Raw genomic sequence first — 19840 nt, forward strand, 5'->3', positions numbered from 1 at the left:
TCGTATGCTAAGTTGACGGGGAAGGGAGGTAAGAAAGTGTTCCAGGTACAAGGGAATGATTTGAGCCCAGCATGAAGGTGGCCGTGAGCCTGGCCTTTCACAGGACAGCGGTGAGGAGCAGCCGTCCACCCCAGCCGGGCTTTGATTTTTCGGGGAGTAATTGCCCTTATTTCAATTAGTTCATTTAAAATTCTTTTTCTCCCTTTGTGTTTTTGTGCCTCAATGCAGCACTCTGAATAACCCTGCCGATCAGATGGATGTGATTGGAGTAGGTGGCATTGACTTTGAGGATAACATCGCCCGCTTCTCTTCGAGGGGAATGACTACCTGGGTAGGCTTTTCTTCATTCGTCAAATGTGCCTAAAGGAACCATTTGTCGAAAAGCCTGGGGGTGTATTTATAAGCGCACAGCCAGAAAAGCGGCTTGTCAGCCCAACTCACATGCACAGGTGGCATAGTCAGGGCTGCGGGTACTTGCCCGGCCGTGAAGATGCGATCTGGCCCCTGTGACGTCTGCCGCTTCCCTGGAGCTCTGGGCAAGGGTGTTTCCCTGTTCCACTTCTTCCCCGTCCCACTTTTGAACTTCTTCCTGAGTGACTCACTTTTTAGGTCTCAACTAGGTTTGTACCCGCTTGTCCTAACTAGTACAAAGGTGAGCAGTCTTCCTTGGGGCTGGGTGAGATGATTTTTTTGTCCTTAAGAAACAAGAGAAACCACTGAGAAGAACTTACTATGGACTCTGCCAACACAGAGATAATTGTATACAGCTGGACGAAATCAAAATAATCCAGCAAGTTAAGTAATTCAGCTGCTCGGGGCTTAATTGTGCTGCTAATTCATCCTCCTCTACCCGTGAGAACAGAGTTGGATTCAGTGTTAGACGCTCCCTCAGGCAGCACTGGGCACTCTTGCCTGCCCCTCACGATCTTCAGGGTCAGATCACCTCCTGGGTGCTCTAACTCAAGGGTGCCGAGCTTGGAGGTCTGGGAAAGTCCCAGAAGAGAGTCACAGCCTCCTGAGAACATTGTGGCCTTGTCTACGCTGGCAACACTTTACGGGATAGCTTGCCACCATGACAGTATCCCCGCTCCTGGCGCCCCTTCAGGCGATGCCACCGTGGGTCCCTGCCTCCTGTGCACTCAGATGCCTCCCGGAATGATGTTCACTGAATTGTTGCCACAGGCGGGGACCCCACTCCGAGGAAGTCAGTCTCAGGGATGTGTTTCCTACCCGTTCATCCACACTCCCTCAGCACTTTCTTTTTACTGCCAAATACTTGGAAAGGATGCCTGTACCAGTTGATGTCTGTCTTGCTCCCTCGTAAATGCTTTCACAGAATTGTAATGTCTTGGCCTTGGCCTTTGTGCTGTCCTTGTTTTTTAATGACATTTTGAGAAATGTTCCTGAATCATCTACAGAGCTGCAGTTCAAGATATCTTTACTCAGTGTCCCACATAGATGGGTGCAAAGTCCATTTATGTTTGATTGCCACGAGATTTTTTTCACTTTAAATTGGAGTACTTCTTTCTACAGAACATAGACCCTTGTTGTAATTATCATTTTTGCCTCAGTTTCCAGGAAATTTCAGAGTACTCAGTTAAAAATCTTTTCCCAAGTTACTCTTACAGTTACATTTATCATTCTGAATGCTTCTTTCTCTTCTAGTGACAGATTGAAACCTTCAGTTGTATTATGTACTTTTTTCCTTATAAAGAAAATAATTTCTTTTTATCCTAACTTTTAATTTTCTGATTTTTCTAAGATACCTCTAATTTTTAAGTTATCTGGAGATAAATCAGTTTCCAGTTTCTAGTCTTGTGTGTTAGCAAAATTAAAAATATTCATTTGTAGTTGCTTGATGGCGTTACTGTTATACTGGTTATCATAAAACACACCCCAAATAATTTTATTTTCTACATTATCATTTAAGCTTGTTTTCTGTATTGCAGTGAATTTCAGACTAAAACCAGAAACTTACTGCAATGACACTGTTTAAATAACCCATATTTCTGTTCTGGTTTTATTCACTGATAACCACACGTAACCTGTGAGCCCATGTGTGTTCCTGCTTTTATTCATAGGAGCTACCAGGAGGCTATGGCCGTGTGAAACCTGATATTGTCACCTATGGTGCTGGAGTGAGGGGCTCCGGTGTGAAAGGAGGGTGCCGGGCCCTGTCGGGGACCAGCGTAGCTTCTCCAGTGGTTGCCGGCGCTGTCACCTTACTAGTAAGGTAAGTGTTGCTGAGCAGAGAGAAGGTGGTGCCAGCCAACCAGGAGTTGAATCTCGCTCGTCACCAGCTGGGGTTAGAGTTTAGGAGCACATCATGGGACCTTGCTCCGGCTCTGTTTCTCCATCTCTACAGAAGTCCGAGTCTGTTCTTTGATAGAGGATTTTTCTGACAGTTAAGGGCATATGTGGTAACACACTATGTAAACTAAACCATAAAGTTTTGTTTTGGAGATTTGTTTTTAAGACTTTTTTAAAGCAGTTTTAGGGTCACAGCAAAATTGAGAGGAAAGTACAGAGAGTCCCCCATGTCCCCTGTGCCCCCATTTTGTTTGTTTTCGCACCGTGTTTGTGCTACAGCTGTATGTTATATCCAAGCAAGTGTGTTTAGCAGGCAGGGAACAAAAAGTAAGCTCTTTCCCTGCCATAGCCTTCATTTCCTTGGGGATTCACCTTTTAATGTTCTCTGTTGGCTAGGAGCTGTCAAACCAGCAGTCACCACTCCTTCATAAAAGACAGTGTGATTTACTTATTGTCATTGTCTTATTGAATCCTGTCCACAGTCGGAATGGAGCTTAGTGATCGACCCTTAATTTTGCAGTTAATTAAACTGGAAGAAAGTTCTCAAAGACAGTGCACCGGAATCGATGCTCGGGTGCTCTTAGATGGGCCGTGGTGCCGTACTTGCCGTCATGAAAAGATGTCTTTGGAGCTAGCACTTATTTTATATCTTATCTCCCAAAAAACTCTTCCTGTCTTACCTCCCCAAAAATCCTCTTTCTGTCTAGGTGAGGCTTTAGTTGAGCTTTTGTGTTGCAATAACACAAAACTGCATATTTAAAAGTTATTATACTCTATATTAATTTTAAAATTAAAACCGTCAAATGATAGTAAATGTTTTTATATTTAAAATTCTCTTAAATTTATGTTGATTTTAGTTTCTAATGCCAGAGACTTTTTTAAATAATCTTTCATAAAGGTAGATGTTTACCTTTCCTCCTTTTCCCATCCTTCCCTTGCAGTTCAGAGCCAAATTCTTGAAATTGTTGGCATTGGCCAGAGTAGTCTTTGGAGAATAACTACGTGGCTGTTAGAAACATTGTATTTCTGTTCTAGTTGTTTTCTTCACCCCCGTGTTACATGTAGTGACAAAAGAGGGGAGGGAATGCAGACGGGGAGTCACCTGGCTCACTTAGGCTTCTGTATTCTCCAGAAGGAGAGAATTCAGCTAGGGCTCCTTTTCTCACTCTTGTTGATTGTGAAACAGAAAATACTGGTTCAGTCTCCAGGCTCCACTGTTGAGCCTGTCAGAACTCTGTCTTGTCAAGTGAGTGGGGAGATGAGGAGGGTGTGACGTTCCATTCTCAGGGGCATCTCTAAGTTCAGATACTTTCAGTGTCGAGGAATCCTTTTACTTCCCTCTCTCCCTGCAGCAGATAAAAATGAAGCCACTGTGATAGTTCAGAAACAGTTTTACGGCGTGACAAATAGCTCCTAATGGATGCTGAGCAACAAGGGAGTGCTTCCTCAGCCGCCAGCCTCCCAGAGCTCCGTAAGGAGCTAGAACCTGACCTTTGGTCTTGCTTTATCGGCAGGAAGAGGGGAAGATTGGTGACCATAGCTGAGCCCTTAGTAGTTCTTTTATTGTCACTGAAAATCGGTCCCACGGTTTACGTCTTGTTACTTCCCCTTATGTCAGATTTCCCGTCTAGACCTGTTAGAAAAACCTGCCTACACCCCAAGACCAACCACCATTATAGAGAAATATTTAGGTACTTCAGAGAGTAAGTTTTTCTTTTTTGCTTACTGGATTTTTCTTCCCTGCATTGAGAGGCTAAAATTTACTTGTGTTTATAATGCATTGACATACAGAAGTGAACGTTTTAACACTAGCTTTCTTAAGCAGTTGATACTGCCTAGGTATCACGAAGTTCCTAGCCCAGGAGAGCTGACTTCAGGTTTGTCGAGATGCATTCCAATAAGGAAACTCTCAAGGTGGCCTCAGATCTGCACGGTTCTGTCAGGCTTTATGCAGCAGTGATGCATCACACACAGGCCTCCAGAACAGAAAAGGCAGTTTTGGCTGTGGAGCAGGTGGGCTTCTCTCAGGTGCGGTGCCCCTTGCCCAGCCTGCATCAACTTACCTCTACAGGATCCATCTGTTTTCCTTTCCTTTTCCCAGCTGGGTCATGTCCCAGCTTGTTTCCTCCTCCTGGCTTTCCCTGAGGAGCCAGTACCTCTTACCTCTTCTTGCCTCTTGCAGCCTGTAGGATCGATTTAGTTGCGTTACTGGGAAAATATGTTTTTCTGATAAATTTAGTATAAAAAGCAGTAGCTCTTTGAGGCACTGTTCTCACAAGCCATGTGGAAGGCTGATAACTCGTCACTTCCGAGGCAGGTGCGGAAATGAACACATGTTCATTCTTATCTTGCACAGGCCTGACCAAAGAAGCTTTCGTAGAGACTAAACAAGATTGGCGGTACATGTTTGCACTTTTGCAGGTTAGGAATAATCTGATTTTCATTTTTTTAATGAGAAAATGAGCAAATACATGATTTTCCCCCAGCACAGTCCAGAAACGTGAACTGGTGAATCCGGCCAGTATGAAGCAGGCCCTGATTGCATCAGCCCGGAGGCTTCCTGGGGTCAATATGTTTGAGCAAGGCCACGGCAAGCTGGATCTCCTCAGAGCCTATCAGGTCCTCAACAGCTACAAGCCACAGGCAAGGTCAGTGTGCTCTCCTCCTGCGGGGCTTTCTCTGCACTGCATCCTGAGGCGCGTTTCCCTCTGCACAGAATACCGGCCTCCAAACGGAACCAGGCCCTGATCATGCGACACTCAGGGCCCCCAGGGAGAGCTTCATGCTGCCGCTTGTACCAGGGTGCCGGCTGGCTGAGCTTGAACTGCTTTCCACTGCCTGATGTTCTATTATTTTTCATATGAATGGTTTAAAATAATGATTTCCTATTTTCTTTTTCACTTTTTAAAACTTTGTTTTGATGTAATCTCGGGCGTACAGAAATTTGCAAAAATAGCAGAGTTCTCGTGTACCCTTTCCTGGGCTTCCTCTAAGGGCAGTATCTTAGATGAGCATAATTCAACTGTTAAAACTAACAGATGAACACTGATACTGTACTGTAATTAATCTGCAGACTTTATTCCCAGTTTGCCGGTTTCCCCCCGTGTTCTTTGTCCCGTCCAGAACCCAGGCCCCACATTGCATTTAGTTGTTGTGTCGTCTTGGTCTCCTCCAGCCTTTGACAGTTCATGTCTTTTGGTGTCATTCGTGACTCTGACTCTTTTGGGAGTGCTGGTGACTGTTTTGTAGACTGTCTCTTGATGTGGGTTTATCTTCTGATGCTTTCTCATGATTATTTTGAGGTTATATATTTTTGATAGGAAGTTTTTTCATTTTTTATTTTGAAATGATTTTAGATTTACAGCATAGTTTCAGAAATAGTACACAGGGATCCATAAATCCTTCACCCAGCTTTCCCTAATGTTAACATCTCACATAACCATAGTATAAGGCTCAGAGTCTAGAAATTAATGAGGATACATTACCATTGATTAATCTATAGGTTGTATTCAGATTTCACCCATTGTCCCACCCCTGTCCTTTCCCTGGACCAGGAGCCAGTCCAGCATCTCATGTTCTATTTTGTTGTCTCCATGGTCTCCTCCAATCGGGGAACACTTCACTGGTTTCCTTCCTCTTGTTACTGGTGGAGTTCATTTGCATCATTTAGTTCAGGTGATGTGTCAGTCCAGGCCCTCCATCCAGGAATCAGATGCCAAGATGGGGTTAGCTGTCCAAGAGATCTGTTGGGGAAGGGGGAGATGAAGGATAAACAGAAAGAGGCAGGAATGGTCTTAGGACTGCTGTGCTGATCGGATGCCTGTGAACAGAGGAGGGAGGAAGGAGGATTGCGGAGGAAGACCCTCCGACCATAGCACAGGTCTAAGTGTTTCTACTGGTGGGGAGAAGTCCTTGAACCAGAGTCACCTGTTAGAGGAGCCTGTGTCCCTCAGGATGGGCCTACCCTCGTACCCCTCCATACTCAGTCATTGGCTGGGAGCAGCCTGGGGGAACATGGCCTTGGCACAGACGTGGTGGAGGGTCCAGAGGGTCAGCAGCTGGCGGCGTCCGTAGCTGTGCTTCTGTAGCAGGAGATCTGAGCAGCACGGCTCATGGTGCCTGCCTGTGGTGGCTCTGCCAGGTTTCTTCATTGCAGTTACTGTTTGTCCCTTTGCGGCTACTAAATGTCACGTGTACGGGTGCACTTGCAGATCCTCTTGTTTCTTAACATACTTTCACTCACTAATTTTAGCGTCCGTTGATGGTTGTTGCCTACAGTGATTATTACGATAGAGATTGCCCCATGGTGATTCTCTATTTCTCTCATTCTTGCTTCATTTATTAATTGGCAATCTGCTGTAAGGAAGAGCTGTCCCTTCTCGCTCATTTATTTATTTATTCAATTTATTTTTATCAGTGCAGACATGTGGACATTTATTTGATTCTGGGTTATAAGCTAATAATATCATTGTTTATATTGTTGCTCACATTGTCTCAGATTTGGCTATTGGGGCCCCTTCTAGTTGGCTCTTGTGTCTTTTCAGCATGTCTCCATCATTTTTTGAGCACTTTCTCACTTTTTGGCAGCACAGCATTTCCATGCCCCAGGCGTGGTGTCAGTTCTTTCTCCAAACAGCCTGGGTCCTTTAACTGGAGAGAGGTATTTAGAAGCCAGACCTGGGCACTAGTTTTCCTCCTGGCAGCTGTGCTTATAGTTTTTTCTAGGCCTTTTTATCAGACAGAGCTAGGAAATGTCTGTATGTGCGCACGCGCGTGCACACATTGTACCTATTGCTCTATGTGTCCATCTGTAGATATGCCAAAAAACATGAGTTCATCTCTCTCCGATCCCACCCAACACCACGGTTCTCAGTCTGGTCTTCCCTCTCCTTGTTTGTAACTCTTCTCTAACAGCGAGTAACCTGGCTCTCATCCACGACATGTTCACTGATTGCTCAGTCCTAGTATATGCATACTGAGTAGTTTTAGAGTTGCAAACACGCGCCCTTGCAAAAAAGAAATACACTAGCAAATTTGCTTACAGTAATTATGAATAGTGCTTTTTATCTTTAGCTTTACAGGATACAGTCACGTTGTTTCCCATTAGGAACCTTACTTTGGTTAAGTTTCCCTCCATTCCATCAGTGTGGTGTTGCTGTTCAGTTTTCATACAGTCGAGTTCATTTGTTAGTGTTTGGATCTCTTTCTGGATTCCCTCCACATCCTGGTTCATTTCAGCTGCTTACATACTGGGTATGAGAAGCATTACCACGGCTCGAAAGGCAGAACCGCACACAAAAGTACACCTGGAGGAGTGTCACTTTCCCGCATCCTTCTGTCCCCATTTCCGCCCTTCTATTCTCTCCACACTGGCTCCACCCACCTTGTAGGTAACAACCTCATTCGTTGGTGGTTTATCTTTCTTGTGTTTCTTTTTGCCCAAATGAGCAAATACATATTTTCTTAAATCCCCTTTCTAACACGAAGGGTAGCATTACTACAAATATTCTTTGGTACTTTGATTTTTTTTACTTGACAGTACCCTGGGAATTGCTCTATATCAATTCATAGAGATCTTCCTCCTTTTTACAGCTGCACAGTGTAGATGTACCATTGTTTATTCAACCACTTATCTATATTTGGGTATTTATATTGTGTTTCCAATATTTTGCAATGATAAGCTATTGCTCTAAATCATCTTGGGCCTCGTGTTTTAGTTTTGTTGGAGGTGTGTCTTCTGGAAAAATTCCTAGAAGTGGGATTTGCTGGGTCCAAGTGAAGAGCATAGGATAGGAACTGTGTTACGTATCACTCCTTTGCCCTCTATGTCCATCTGCATCCCACAGTGATGTGTGAGAGCGCTGCCTCCCCACAGCCTCACCAGCAGAGTGTTGTGTCACGCTGGTCACTTTCTGCCAATCCGATAGGTGAGAAATGGTTGCTCAGTAGTGTTATAATTTGCATTTCTCTAATTATGAGTGAGTTTGAGCACTTTGTGGTTCAAGGCCATTTTTATACCTTTCTTGTGAAGTGTCTGTTCATTTCTTTTTCCCATTTTGCTCTGGGGTTTTGTTCGTCCCTCGGTTGTTCAGAGTTCTTGATAATTTAGAGTTAGTAACCCTTTGTTGGTGATACACATTGCAGATCTTTTTCTCAGTTTGTCAGTTGTCCTTTGATTTTTGCCAATGCGATTTTTTTTTTAATAACTAACTTTGTTAGTCTTTTGTTATTGTTGCCGCTGGATTTTGAGTCGCAGAAAGACTTGCTCTATGCTGAGGTGAAAGAGAAATTCTTCTAATTCTTGTTTACTTCCTTTTATGTGCTTGAGACTCCTGATCCATTTGGGGTTTATTCTTAGGTGTGGTGTGAGATATGGGTCTAATTTTATCTTTTGCCAAATGACCACCAATTTGTCACAGCTGCATTTATTAAAAAATCCATCTTTGCCCCAGTGATTTCATGATTTGAGACTTTGTATCCAAGGCATTCACTGGGGCTGGTCATGTCCTCATTCTCTGCCAGCCACAACCACCAAAGTTCCAGACTTGCAGAAGGAAGGAGGTGCTGCCCACACATCCCGTTGTTTGTACAGACAGTTGAGGCAGACTGGCCCAGTGGTCTTAGCGCAGGAAGCATTTCAAAGCCAAGTTCCCAGATGCCTGCTGAGGGCAGCCCTGCAGGCAGGCCCTTCTAAGGCTCAGGCCTGCCCTGCTGACTCTCCCTGTACACGTTGGTGTTGTTTTCTAACGCTATGTTCTTTGTTTCAGTTTGAGCCCCAGCTACATAGATCTGACCGAGTGTCCCTACATGTGGCCCTACTGCTCCCAGCCCATCTACTATGGAGGAATGCCGACAATCGTCAATGTCACGATCCTCAATGGCATGGGCGTCACAGGAAGAATTGTAGACAAGGTGAAATTGCACTCTGGCTAGAGGTGAACTGAGACCTGGCCCAGACCTTTGTGCCTTAGCTCTTTCCCCTGAAGTTAAAACACGGATGGTTCTCTCCTGTGTGGGGTGCTGGGGGATTGGAAGCAGTGATTTGTTTTCCCCCAAGTCCTTTCCACGTAAGTCAGGGATAAATTAATGCAACCAATTGCTTTTTTTTTCCACTTTGGCATTTTGAGTTTGGCTTCTAAATCAACTAATTGCATTTTATTCCTCATCTTGATTATTTCCCACCTATAATTAAAGACCCACTTGTAATTATTTTATTGCTTAATGAGCACAAATGGGCGTTAGCATTTAGAAGGTATGGTCTTTTTTGCATTTTGTTTTTATAATTTTTTTTATACTTACTGCATAAACGTCAGAACAGTAAAGGCTAGGGAAAGAAACAGAAAAATCACTTCCAGCCCCAGCGCACTAACACAGCCACTATTTTTTAAATATTCTTTTCCAACTCTTATCTGAAATACACATTTTTATCTTTGTGCAGCAGGTAAAAATTTAGTGTTTTTTTAGTTCTCAATCTCGTAAACATTTAAAAATGGAACTACACATACATTTAAAAGTAGCACCAATGTACTTTTTCATGGTTGTTTAATAATACATAAAACTGTCAAATCATAATTTGCTTACTATTTCCATAATTTGCTTACAAATAGATAGTTTTCAAATATAAACATTTCACTGAATATCTTTGCATATACAGTTTTCTTTTCTTCTGAATTATTTCCTTAACATAAACTCCCTGGATTGGAATCGTGAATCAGAGGGTGTGGACATTATTACGGCTCTTTGCTGCATACTACAAAATTCTCTCCAAGACAAGTTACACCATCTCACACTGCGGCCAGTGGCATACAGAGGGGCAGTGTTTCCACTGTGCCTGCCCTGGATGGAACATTTTTTTTTTTTATGAGGTTTTTAAAAAAGAGAGATAAAGTTCACATACCATAAAATGTACCCTTTTAAATTGTGCAGTTCAGTAGTTTTTAGTAGTGAGTAGTGATGCAACCATCACTACTATGTAATTCTAGAATATTTTCATCACCCCAAAAAGAAACCCTTATTTTCAGTCACTCCCCATTCTTTTTCCCACAGCCCCTGGCAATCTCTCCGATACTTGCTGCCCTTTGGGTTTACCTGTTCTGAACAGTGTATATACATGGAGTTCTGTGACATGTGGTCTTTTGTGACTGGCCTCCTTCACTCAGGGGCATGTCTTTTAAAGGTCACTCGTGTCCTAGCATGTGTCAGTGCTTTGTTCCTTTTATGGCTGAATAATATTCCATTGTATGAATAGACCATTTTGTTTATTCACCAGTCGATGGACATTTGGTTTATTTCTGGGTAGTTCATCTTTTAACTTTAAATTCAGAGAGGGTAAAATGGGGTACCTTGTTTAATGTGCACTTGTGCAGTTATTTGTGAGGTGGCTGTCCAGGTTTGTTTACTAATTGCATTTTCTCTTGTGTGAAGTAGCTTTTCATTGTCTTGGCCAATTCTTGTACTAGAATTTAGGTTTTCTCTATCCATCTGAACAAGATCTTCATATCATAGACAAATGAACCACTGTGTTTTGTGCAAAAAGTTCCCACAGATTTATTGTTTAGTTTTCTCTTTAATGTATTAGTAGGTTTTATTTTAAGGGGGAAGTTCTGTAAAAATTTCACATTTTCATCTAGTTGAATTTTGATCTTTTGTGATTTCTTTGTTTCAAAAATTAGAAACTTATCCTTCCAAAGACATAATAAAAATCTCAATTTTATTTTCTACCTGACTTTCCTTTTATGCTTGTTAAATATGTAATTTTTTCGTGTGTTGAGTTAATTTGATATGTGGTATAAGAGATGGATGAAAATTAACTTTTTTCTCAATTGCTAACCAGTGATCTCAAGAGTGTTTATTAAAAATCCCTTTCCTTCCTCATTGTTTGTGATAATGTATCCTACAAATATTTTGTCTTCTTTTTCTGATTTGTTTTTAATATGCTGACTCACTTGGGGAGTATATTGTTGCTATCTGGCTTGTGAGGGAAATGAGTAGTTTAGATTAGTTTGAAATACTGGTTATTGAACTATTATAAGAGCTCATTTATGTTTCTTCCAGATGGTCTCCTCTCATGCTTCCCTTTTCGCTTTCCTCAAACCAGGAGGAAACTGAAAGGGCAGTCATCTTGACAGTCGAGCCTGCTCTTCCTCTGGCAGTGCCATAAACCTCTATCTACCTGCCCAATTACTGGCTTCAGAATTTGGTGACAGTTTTGCATCCATGATTCCTTTCAATTCATGTGATGCTTGAAGCATTCGACTAATTGGGATATCACCTCAAATCTGAGTGTTTTCAGTTATTTAAGTTCTCTATCAGATAAAAGTTTTCCATCAAAACGTGTCCCTTTTTGTTTTTTTGTTTTTCTTTTGTTTTTTTTTAGCTTAGGGAAAAAATTCTCTTTAAAATTGGAGTCTGTCCGAAATAGTGGGATTCTAGAGTTTTCTAGTGGACAATGTTCTAGACATTCCATAGGCTACTTTGGGTATATGTTGCTTAGTATCTGTGTCTAAATTTCATTTTGCCTTATTTAAGATGCGAAGCATTTCTCAAAAACCACTGCAGGTCATTGAGGAACTGAGCATTTCACCTTCGCCTTTGCTTGTTTTTCTCCTGCAGCCTGACTGGCAGCCCTATTTACCGCAGAACGGAGACAACATCGAAGTAGCATTCTCTTACTCCTCGGTGTTATGGCCTTGGTCAGGCTACCTGGCCATTTCCATTTCTGTCACCAAGAAAGCGGCTTCCTGGGAAGGCATTGCGCAGGGGCACGTCATGATCACCGTAGCTTCCCCAGCAGAGGTGGAAGTAAGTGCATGCAGGGACGGGCTGGTTTCTCTTGACCTTCACCCTAGCCTGCTAGAAGGGAGGGACAGGCTGAAGGCCTCGGGTCTCGGATTTGAGGCACAGTTGGCAGACACCATTAGGCTTGAAGGCCCTGAGCGATGATTCCAGGGCCTGTAGAGCAGCTGGATTTGAAACGCCCGCTCAGTAATGATAGTGCCTCCGATTCTGTAGCTGAGCAGCAGCAGATAGGACTACTCTGTGCCCAAGTTCAAGCTCAAAATGATGGCACAAAATGGGTGTTCTCTCAGGGAATGTAGGGTGAATCCTATGTAGCACTAGTGTTTCAGGAACAAAGTGCTTTGAATTTTAAGTCTCAAACTCTTAAAAGAAGATTCCGAATGAAATTAATTGTGATACATGAAGGTTCTGTCCTATGTTTGTTGTTTTAGAAATTCTTGTTTTCAAATTTTTAGGGTTACATAATAGAAATGACTTTTTAAATAAATAGAAATGACTTTTTAAACCCAAGAACCTGAAAGTTTCTTCTGAGCATGAGGGGGCGGTTTCAAGTTTATTTTATTGAATTTTTAGTCAAAAAATGGTGCAGAACAGACTTCAACAGTGAAGCTCCCTATTAAGGTGAAGATAATTCCAGCTCCTCCTCGAAGCAAGCGCGTTCTCTGGGACCAGTACCACAACCTCCGCTATCCACCCGGCTACTTCCCCAGGGATAACCTGAGAATGAAGAATGACCCTTTGGACTGGTGAGCAGCCAACTGCCAGACGCGACACTCAGCAACACCCAGTCCGTCCGCAGCAGGACGGGCTTGTTGTCCCTTTGGGGAGCAGACGTTGCTCCTCACTGAGCCTGGGCTGCCACGACCCCCCAGACTTCTTAGGTCCTTGTTATGCTTTTAAGGCACCCTGCAGTTCTCCTTTCAGACTTGCATAATTGTGCAGTAAAAACCCTTGAATTTATCCTTAATTGCTCTCTTTCCCTTACTTCTGTAGAATCAGCCAGCAGATCCTTTCAGTTCTCCTTCTAGAACATGTCCTGACTCCTGCCCTATCTGGCTCCCGCCTCTGTTCCCATTCTCATTCAGGCCATTGTCATCTCTTGCCTGGACGGTGATGGTGGCCTCCTGATGAGTCACTGCTGCCACTCTTGCTCTCTTAAATCCCATTGTCCGTGCAGCAGTCACCTAAAAACAGATTGTGTCACGATTTGCTTATAACTCCAGTGGCTGCCTGTCTAGACTTGTTTGTGTGCCAGACTTCCTGCTGTGTCCTCCTCAAGCCTCCAGACCCTGCCCTCTCACAGCCCCTCCAGGGCAGCTGGGCTGAGTCTCCTAACCCATGTGCCAAGTTCATTTCTGCCTTAGTGTAAGTCAAGGAGTTGAGACTTGACCCTGAAGGTGAGGGGGAGAAAGAGCCTTGAAGATTTGAGCAGGACACTTGCAAAGTCATATCTGTTCTTTATAAAGATGTCTCTGGAAGTCAGATTAGAGGGGCTCAGACCAGAGACAGGCAGAAGTTGATAGACCAAGGTAATGGCCATGGGCCTGGAGAGGAGCGCCTGGGTTCAGCCCACTGAGGAGGCTCTGAGGGGCCGAGAGGTGAGGGGAGGCAGATGGAAGGACCGCTGGGTCTTTCCATGGGGCAGTGGGGTAGGCAGCTTACACAGAATGTACAGTAGGGAAATGAGCGCATTTAGGAGGAAGAGGGGTAGCAAGGTGACAAGTAGCAGTGATGCGAGGTGAAGTGTACGTTGCTGTCTTAGTGCGCTTGCCCCCTGGGGCTTGTTTCAGCACATCTGCGTTTCCATGCTGATTCTGTCAACTGCGGGTGGTTGCTAGCCATTTACACGTATGCCACCACTAAAGTGACGCTTCAGTGTATTTCTTGGGCCATTTCTTGTCATTTTATCTCCATGCTCGTGCCATGTGCACGATTTCTTCTTATCACCCATTTTACATGCTAGCCCAGAGAAAGCTGGTCTGAAAGGCCGACTGCTGCTTCTGTGCCAGTGGGCCGGCCTCCCCAGGCCTCTGCTGGGATGGAGCCGTGCCCTGCAGAGGCGACCAGCTTTCAGGAATTAACTGGTGAGGTAGCCTTTGTTATGAGGAGCGATTGGTCCTTCAGCGCCGGCACTTGCTGTTTTTCAGGAATGGTGACCACATCCATACCAACTTCAGGGACATGTACCAGCACTTGAGAAGCATGGGCTACTTTGTCGAAGTCCTCGGCTCCCCCTTCACGTGCTTTGACGCTAATCAGTATGGTGAGCAGGACGCAGGTGCTGGCCAGGGGTCTTCCTGCTCGCTTGGGTGTTTTGTGGGAAGCTGGAAAGGCGAATCGCAGTTTAAATGAGAGGCCAGCAAAAGGAGCATGCGTGGGGTCTCCTGGTCCTAGTGGAGGCCGGAACGAGGCGCCACGCAGAACAGCCCTACTTACCGTGTTTCCCCCAAAATAAGACCCAACCAGAAAATAAGCCCTAGGATGGTTTTTCAGGAGGGCGTCCCCTGAACATAAGCCCTAATGCGTCTTTTGGAGGAAACATTAATATAAGACCCGGTCTGATTTTCGGGAGAACATGGTAGTGGTGACGGTGGGAACGTTCAGCTAAAATGTGACACTGTCAGGATGATGGGGGACAAGGACGTCTGCACAGTTTTATTTATTTTTCATTAAAAGAAACTCCAGCACTCGCTGTATTTTACTTCTTCCCAAGCAAGTGAGACGTCTTTACATTGGGCGTCACAAACGAAACAAGGCCGCAGCCAGCTGGTGTCTGTACTGTGGAGCCCTGATCTTTTCTTTTTCACTCCCTTCTAAAGTGGTTCAGGGACACAAACCAAAGCGTTAGAAGCCAGGAACTTGAGGTGTGGATGCCAGTAAAAGACCATTTTTGTGAAACAGTGAGGCCCGCTGTTCAGAGGTGAAGTCTCTCCCAGCCTGGCACTTTGCCCCCAGCCTGGCACTTTGTCCCCCAGGAACGCTGCTCATGGTGGACAGTGAAGAGGAGTATTTCCCTGAGGAGGTCGCCAAGCTGAGGCGGGACGTGGACAACGGCCTTTCCCTCATTGTCTTCAGTGACTGGTACAACACATCCGTTATGAGGAAAGTCAAGTTCTACGATGAAAACACGAGGTACTGATAGGAGTTGGTACTTGGATAAGAAGTTTGCCTTTTGGGGAATTAAATTCTACCTGGGAAACACGTAACGTGACCGTGTGGGCCATTGGTGGTCTTTTCAGCTGTGAGTGACATGTTCAGATGCTTGGTTAGCGCAAGGTTTCTCTTCATGTAGTAGAGATGTTCTCGAAAGGGAGCAAAATGCTCATTGAGTCCAAGTACTAAGTTAAAGGGTTTGTTGGCTTTCCTCGTTCATCTTAGCTACTTGAGCTTTAAATTTGTTTAGTTCTTTTCTATTCTCCCATTGCTCTATTACTGAATCTATACAAATGTAAATACACCAGAGGAACTGTTATTTAAAGAAACCTTCCAGTAAATTAGTTACTAACCAAGGATTCCCAATGTATTATGAATATGTCACCCCTATAATAGATTTTAGATTTTTTTCTTTAGGGTCTTTGACGAACTTCAGAAGCTTCTTTCTCATCTCTCTTTTGTTTTCTGTCTCATGTCTTTTCCTTCACTGACCGTCTCGAGGTCTAGGCTCTAAATGCAGTGCATTTATATTACATAGGGTGCATTTCATAAATTTGGCTTTGATGTCCTCTGCACAACTGCTGAAGCATTTGCGTTATAGTACTGCTCACACCCACTCAGTTAGTTTCAGCTGAAACCTGAGTGTGGATGGACTGGATTCTGGCAGAGGAAATTCAGTTTCGTTATGCAGAGAGTAAGCGTATGTGGAGTGTTTTAATTCCTTCCTTCTTTGTGCCTCCTTATCACGTTCCCAGGCAGTGGTGGATGCCAGACACTGGAGGAGCCAATATCCCAGCTCTGAATGAACTTCTGTCTGTCTGGAATATGGGGTTCAGCGATGGCCTGTACGAAGGGGATTTTACCTTGGCGAGCCATGACAGTAAGGTTTTGTGTTTGTGTTTTTGTATTCCAGGCAATGCAAGAGCAGATGCAGTGTGTCTTTAAAGTCTAAGTTTCAGAGAATGGTGTGATTCTGGAAGAGGCTGGGGTCCATGGAGAGACAATTCCATGTCTTCACAGTGGACCGGAAGGCTGGGTGTTAACCATTCTAGTCCAGTCCAAATTTTTCAAATGGAAATACTGTATGCAAGCATGTCTAGTTTTAGTGCCATCTGTAAGGTGCTCTGTATCCTGTATGTTCCCAAATAACACACTCCTCATAGATTCCTGATTATTTATACAATTGTGTTTATGAAATAACTTTGCAAATCTCATTTAAGTAATTTCCCCACAGAGTAGTTTTGGGAGATAGTTTCTAGAACAACATCTTGAGCGCTGTGGTTACTGCTGGTTCTGCTCGTCCTGACTTAGTTGTTTCAAGTCTGTGACAACTCTGACTTCTGAAACCTATTCAGAAGCCTTATATTAATAGCATTTTTTAACTTGAAGTTTGAGGTAATTCCCTGTAGTTTAAGTGTGACCAGGCAATAATAGCAGCTCCTCTTAAGATTTACAATAACCTTAGAAAACATATAATGTCTAAAGAATGCATTTTAGGTAAATGAGTAGCTATTGAGAAAATGTTCCGTGGTTCTATGGTCTCATAACTTTGAACGACTCTTTTCTAGTGTATTATGCATCCGGGTGCAGCATCGCGAAATTTCCAGAAGATGGCATAGTGATAACACAGACTTTTAAAGACCAAGGTGAGGCATTGCTATTCATACGCTTCTGTTTTCTTCCTTTCTTTTTTTCTTTTCAGTAATGGTTTTATTGCATATAATTCATGTACCATAACATATTCACCCTTTTAAAGTATACAATTCAGTGATTTTTAGCGTATTCACACAGTTGTGCATTCATCACCACTAGCTACTTCTAAAACATTTCCTTTTCTTTTTTTTTTTCATGGGTGGGGAATATTGGGGAACAGTGTGTTTTTTCCAGGACCCATAAGCTCCATGTCAAGTCGTTTTCAATCTGGTTGTGGAGGGCGCAGCTCACTGGCCCATATGGGAATCGAACCGGCGACCTTGGTATTATGGGCACTGCACTCTAACCAGTGAGCCAACTGGCCGCCCCCAAACAGTTTCATTACCCTCAAAAAGAAATCCCTATACCCCTTAGCATTTTTGTTTTGTTTTTCTTTTATAATTTATTTCCATACTATGTATGGTACCTACTTTAGGCAAGACTTTTGGGTCGTGGCTCTGGGAGATGCAGAGATAGATAAGACAGCCTCTTGCTGATGAATATTTGTAGATTTTTTTTAAAATTACTTTTAAAGTTGCTTCAATTTTTGTTACTGTTTGTGAATCGTTCTGCTTTCATGGTTGCCAGATTTTACAACTGCAAGGTAGAATTTATTTTTAATTATCTAGAAAGGGTTGCTTTTTCCTTTCATCAAGACAAGGTCAGTCAATAGATCAGTGTTCATAGGGCTATATTTTAACTTCAAGCACATAAATAAATAATCATGTCTTCCTAGTCATTTGGCACAGTTTACCATGGGTTCGTGACTTTCTGAAATCGGTTTCTCACAGGGCAGTGTCATTTCTGGTACAGGTCTACACAGGGATGACAGCAGTGGTTCCCTTGGCTTGTGACTTGTGGTAGCTTCTCATTTTGTTGAGGGAGAGGAATCGAAAGTAGATTTAAGGATGTGTACTTTATTTTGGGGTTCTGCTAGTCTGAAAATAAAATTCATCACCTTGAAATTTTTTTTAAGATTTTTTTTTTTTTTTATCTCCACACAGGCTTTTATGAATAACCTTTTGGGTACAAAATAGGAATTTGAAAATCTGGGTTATATGGGATCAAAAAGGACCTTATTGTCAGAAACAAAATCCTGTCAAACCAGGAGGCCAAGTGGCAATGCAGTGTGTACTTGCCCCATTTCACCTGTTTTACTGCTCTTTCCCTCCCCACCAGAAAGAATCTTGCTTTCTCTTGCACTCAGTTTCTATTGGAATTATACACAGAGCAGGAAATGCTGCCTTTTTATAGCCACAGACATTTCAGATGTTCCCAACATGGTAAATACTGGATTTTGACGAAGATGTGTGTCATCTAGTGCCGAGGAATGCATTTGCTTCAGGGTAGCAACTCTTAGATTATATGATGACGTCACTGGCAGGTGCTGCCCATGGCATTTATGCATCTTTGAGTTCTTGATTCACTAGACATTAAAATTGTGCCATCTGTTTGGGCAGAGATAAGAAGGCTCTTGGAACATTTATATTTGTGAGATTAATGTAAAACTATCTTAAATCTAAATTTAAAATATGTGGCCAAATATTTTAAAACTTAGTTATGTTTGTCCTCACTTTGAATAATAAGACACAAAACTGGGTATCAGTATCTGTGATGATATCCATAGAGGTTCCTGCCCATGTGTTGAGCAATAGCTGCCTGGCTGGCTGCACCTAGTGAATGCAGTCCAAGGACATAAACCTTTTAGCATAATAAGAAGGGACAAAAGCTTGTGGGTTTTAGTATAAAAAGAAAAAGTGGCACCTTTAAAATTATAAATATGATGCATCACCATTTTAAGTAGCAGTGAAAGAAGATGTGGAAATATATCGTGGACGTGAATTTGGCTAAAACCGAAATTAATGGCACTTAAGGCATTGTTTTCTTACCCTAAAAGTTTGCACTGTTGTGATTGAAGAGTAGATTTTGCTGTGTTTTCTTTAATTGTGACATGGACTAAATGTCAAGTTCAGTGGCAACTGGAAAATCATTTATTCCTCGACAAAAATTCTCATTGCTGTTTTTGTTGTGTTGTTTCAGGATTGGAGGTTTTAAAGCAGGAAACAGCAGTTGTTGAAAATGTCCCCATTTTGGGACTTTATCAGATTCCTGCTGAAGGTGGAGGCCGGATCGTGCTGTACGGGGACTCCAATTGCTTGGATGACAGTCACCGACAGAAGGGTGAGAACTGGTGCTGTGGCTGAAAAGTAGATTGTGCCTCACGACTTGGACATTCAAATCCTTTCTCCCCCTTTTCCCTGAAAAGGCACTGGTGAGATGCTGGTAAATTAACAGAAACCTGCTCATGAGAGCCAGGCGCCGCTGGGGAGGTTGCCGCTGCTTTGATTGCTTGGAATATTTTGATAGGTATATATAAATCTGGGCACATTTAAGAAGCAAAACAAAACTGCAGTTACTGCCTCCTCTGCCTTCCCCTCCATGTTTGTTGTCCTGGCCAGTGGGTGCCAGCACCACTGAGTTTCCGTGGAGAGACCCTCTGCGGGTTTCCCTTGTCTGCCCTCCTCAGCTTTCCCCTCTGGAGTCTGTATGTCGCTAGCCCTGCCACGTGGTGCCCCTCTCAAGTCGGACACACTCTTTCCTGCAGGACCAGCACTTGGCTTTCCTCCCAGACGTGGTTATTTATTCTGGCTGTTGTGAGCCTTCACAAGTGAGGAGTGTTTGGTTTCATCAGTGGTGTGGGGGGGTGTCAGAGATGGGGAATAGTCCTTAGCACACCTCCTCTTTTTCAGCATCTCTTGATGCTGCCTCTAAATTTGGAAATTTTGAGCTTGGACGTCGTTTCTTTTTCTCATTTTGTAAAGGAGGAGATGGAATGGTGAGAGTGTTACATGTTTATGCCTGGCCAGACGATGACAAAACCAGGACC

General features: G+C 43.3%; 1 protein-coding gene across 2 annotated transcripts in view; it reads left to right on the forward strand.

The window, feature by feature from the left end:
- The window catches only part of MBTPS1 (membrane bound transcription factor peptidase, site 1), a 55026-nt gene that overhangs the window by 27104 nt on the left and 8082 nt on the right, over nucleotides 1–19840 (forward strand). For both annotated transcript variants that reach the window (XM_019743717.2, XM_074314510.1), the window contains exons 9-19: nucleotides 229–331; nucleotides 2082–2233; nucleotides 4797–4958; nucleotides 9078–9222; nucleotides 11923–12111; nucleotides 12682–12854; nucleotides 14256–14371; nucleotides 15084–15240; nucleotides 16017–16141; nucleotides 16830–16907; nucleotides 18994–19134. In XM_019743717.2, the coding sequence (XP_019599276.1) occupies nucleotides 229–331; nucleotides 2082–2233; nucleotides 4797–4958; nucleotides 9078–9222; nucleotides 11923–12111; nucleotides 12682–12854; nucleotides 14256–14371; nucleotides 15084–15240; nucleotides 16017–16141; nucleotides 16830–16907; nucleotides 18994–19134 (1541 nt within the window). The remainder of the gene's footprint in view (nucleotides 1–228; nucleotides 332–2081; nucleotides 2234–4796; nucleotides 4959–9077; nucleotides 9223–11922; nucleotides 12112–12681; nucleotides 12855–14255; nucleotides 14372–15083; nucleotides 15241–16016; nucleotides 16142–16829; nucleotides 16908–18993; nucleotides 19135–19840) is intronic.

The sequence above is a fragment of the Rhinolophus sinicus genome, linkage group LG11 (assembly GCF_036562045.2).
Source record: "Rhinolophus sinicus isolate RSC01 linkage group LG11, ASM3656204v1, whole genome shotgun sequence".
NCBI classification, from domain to species: domain Eukaryota; kingdom Metazoa; phylum Chordata; class Mammalia; order Chiroptera; family Rhinolophidae; genus Rhinolophus; species Rhinolophus sinicus.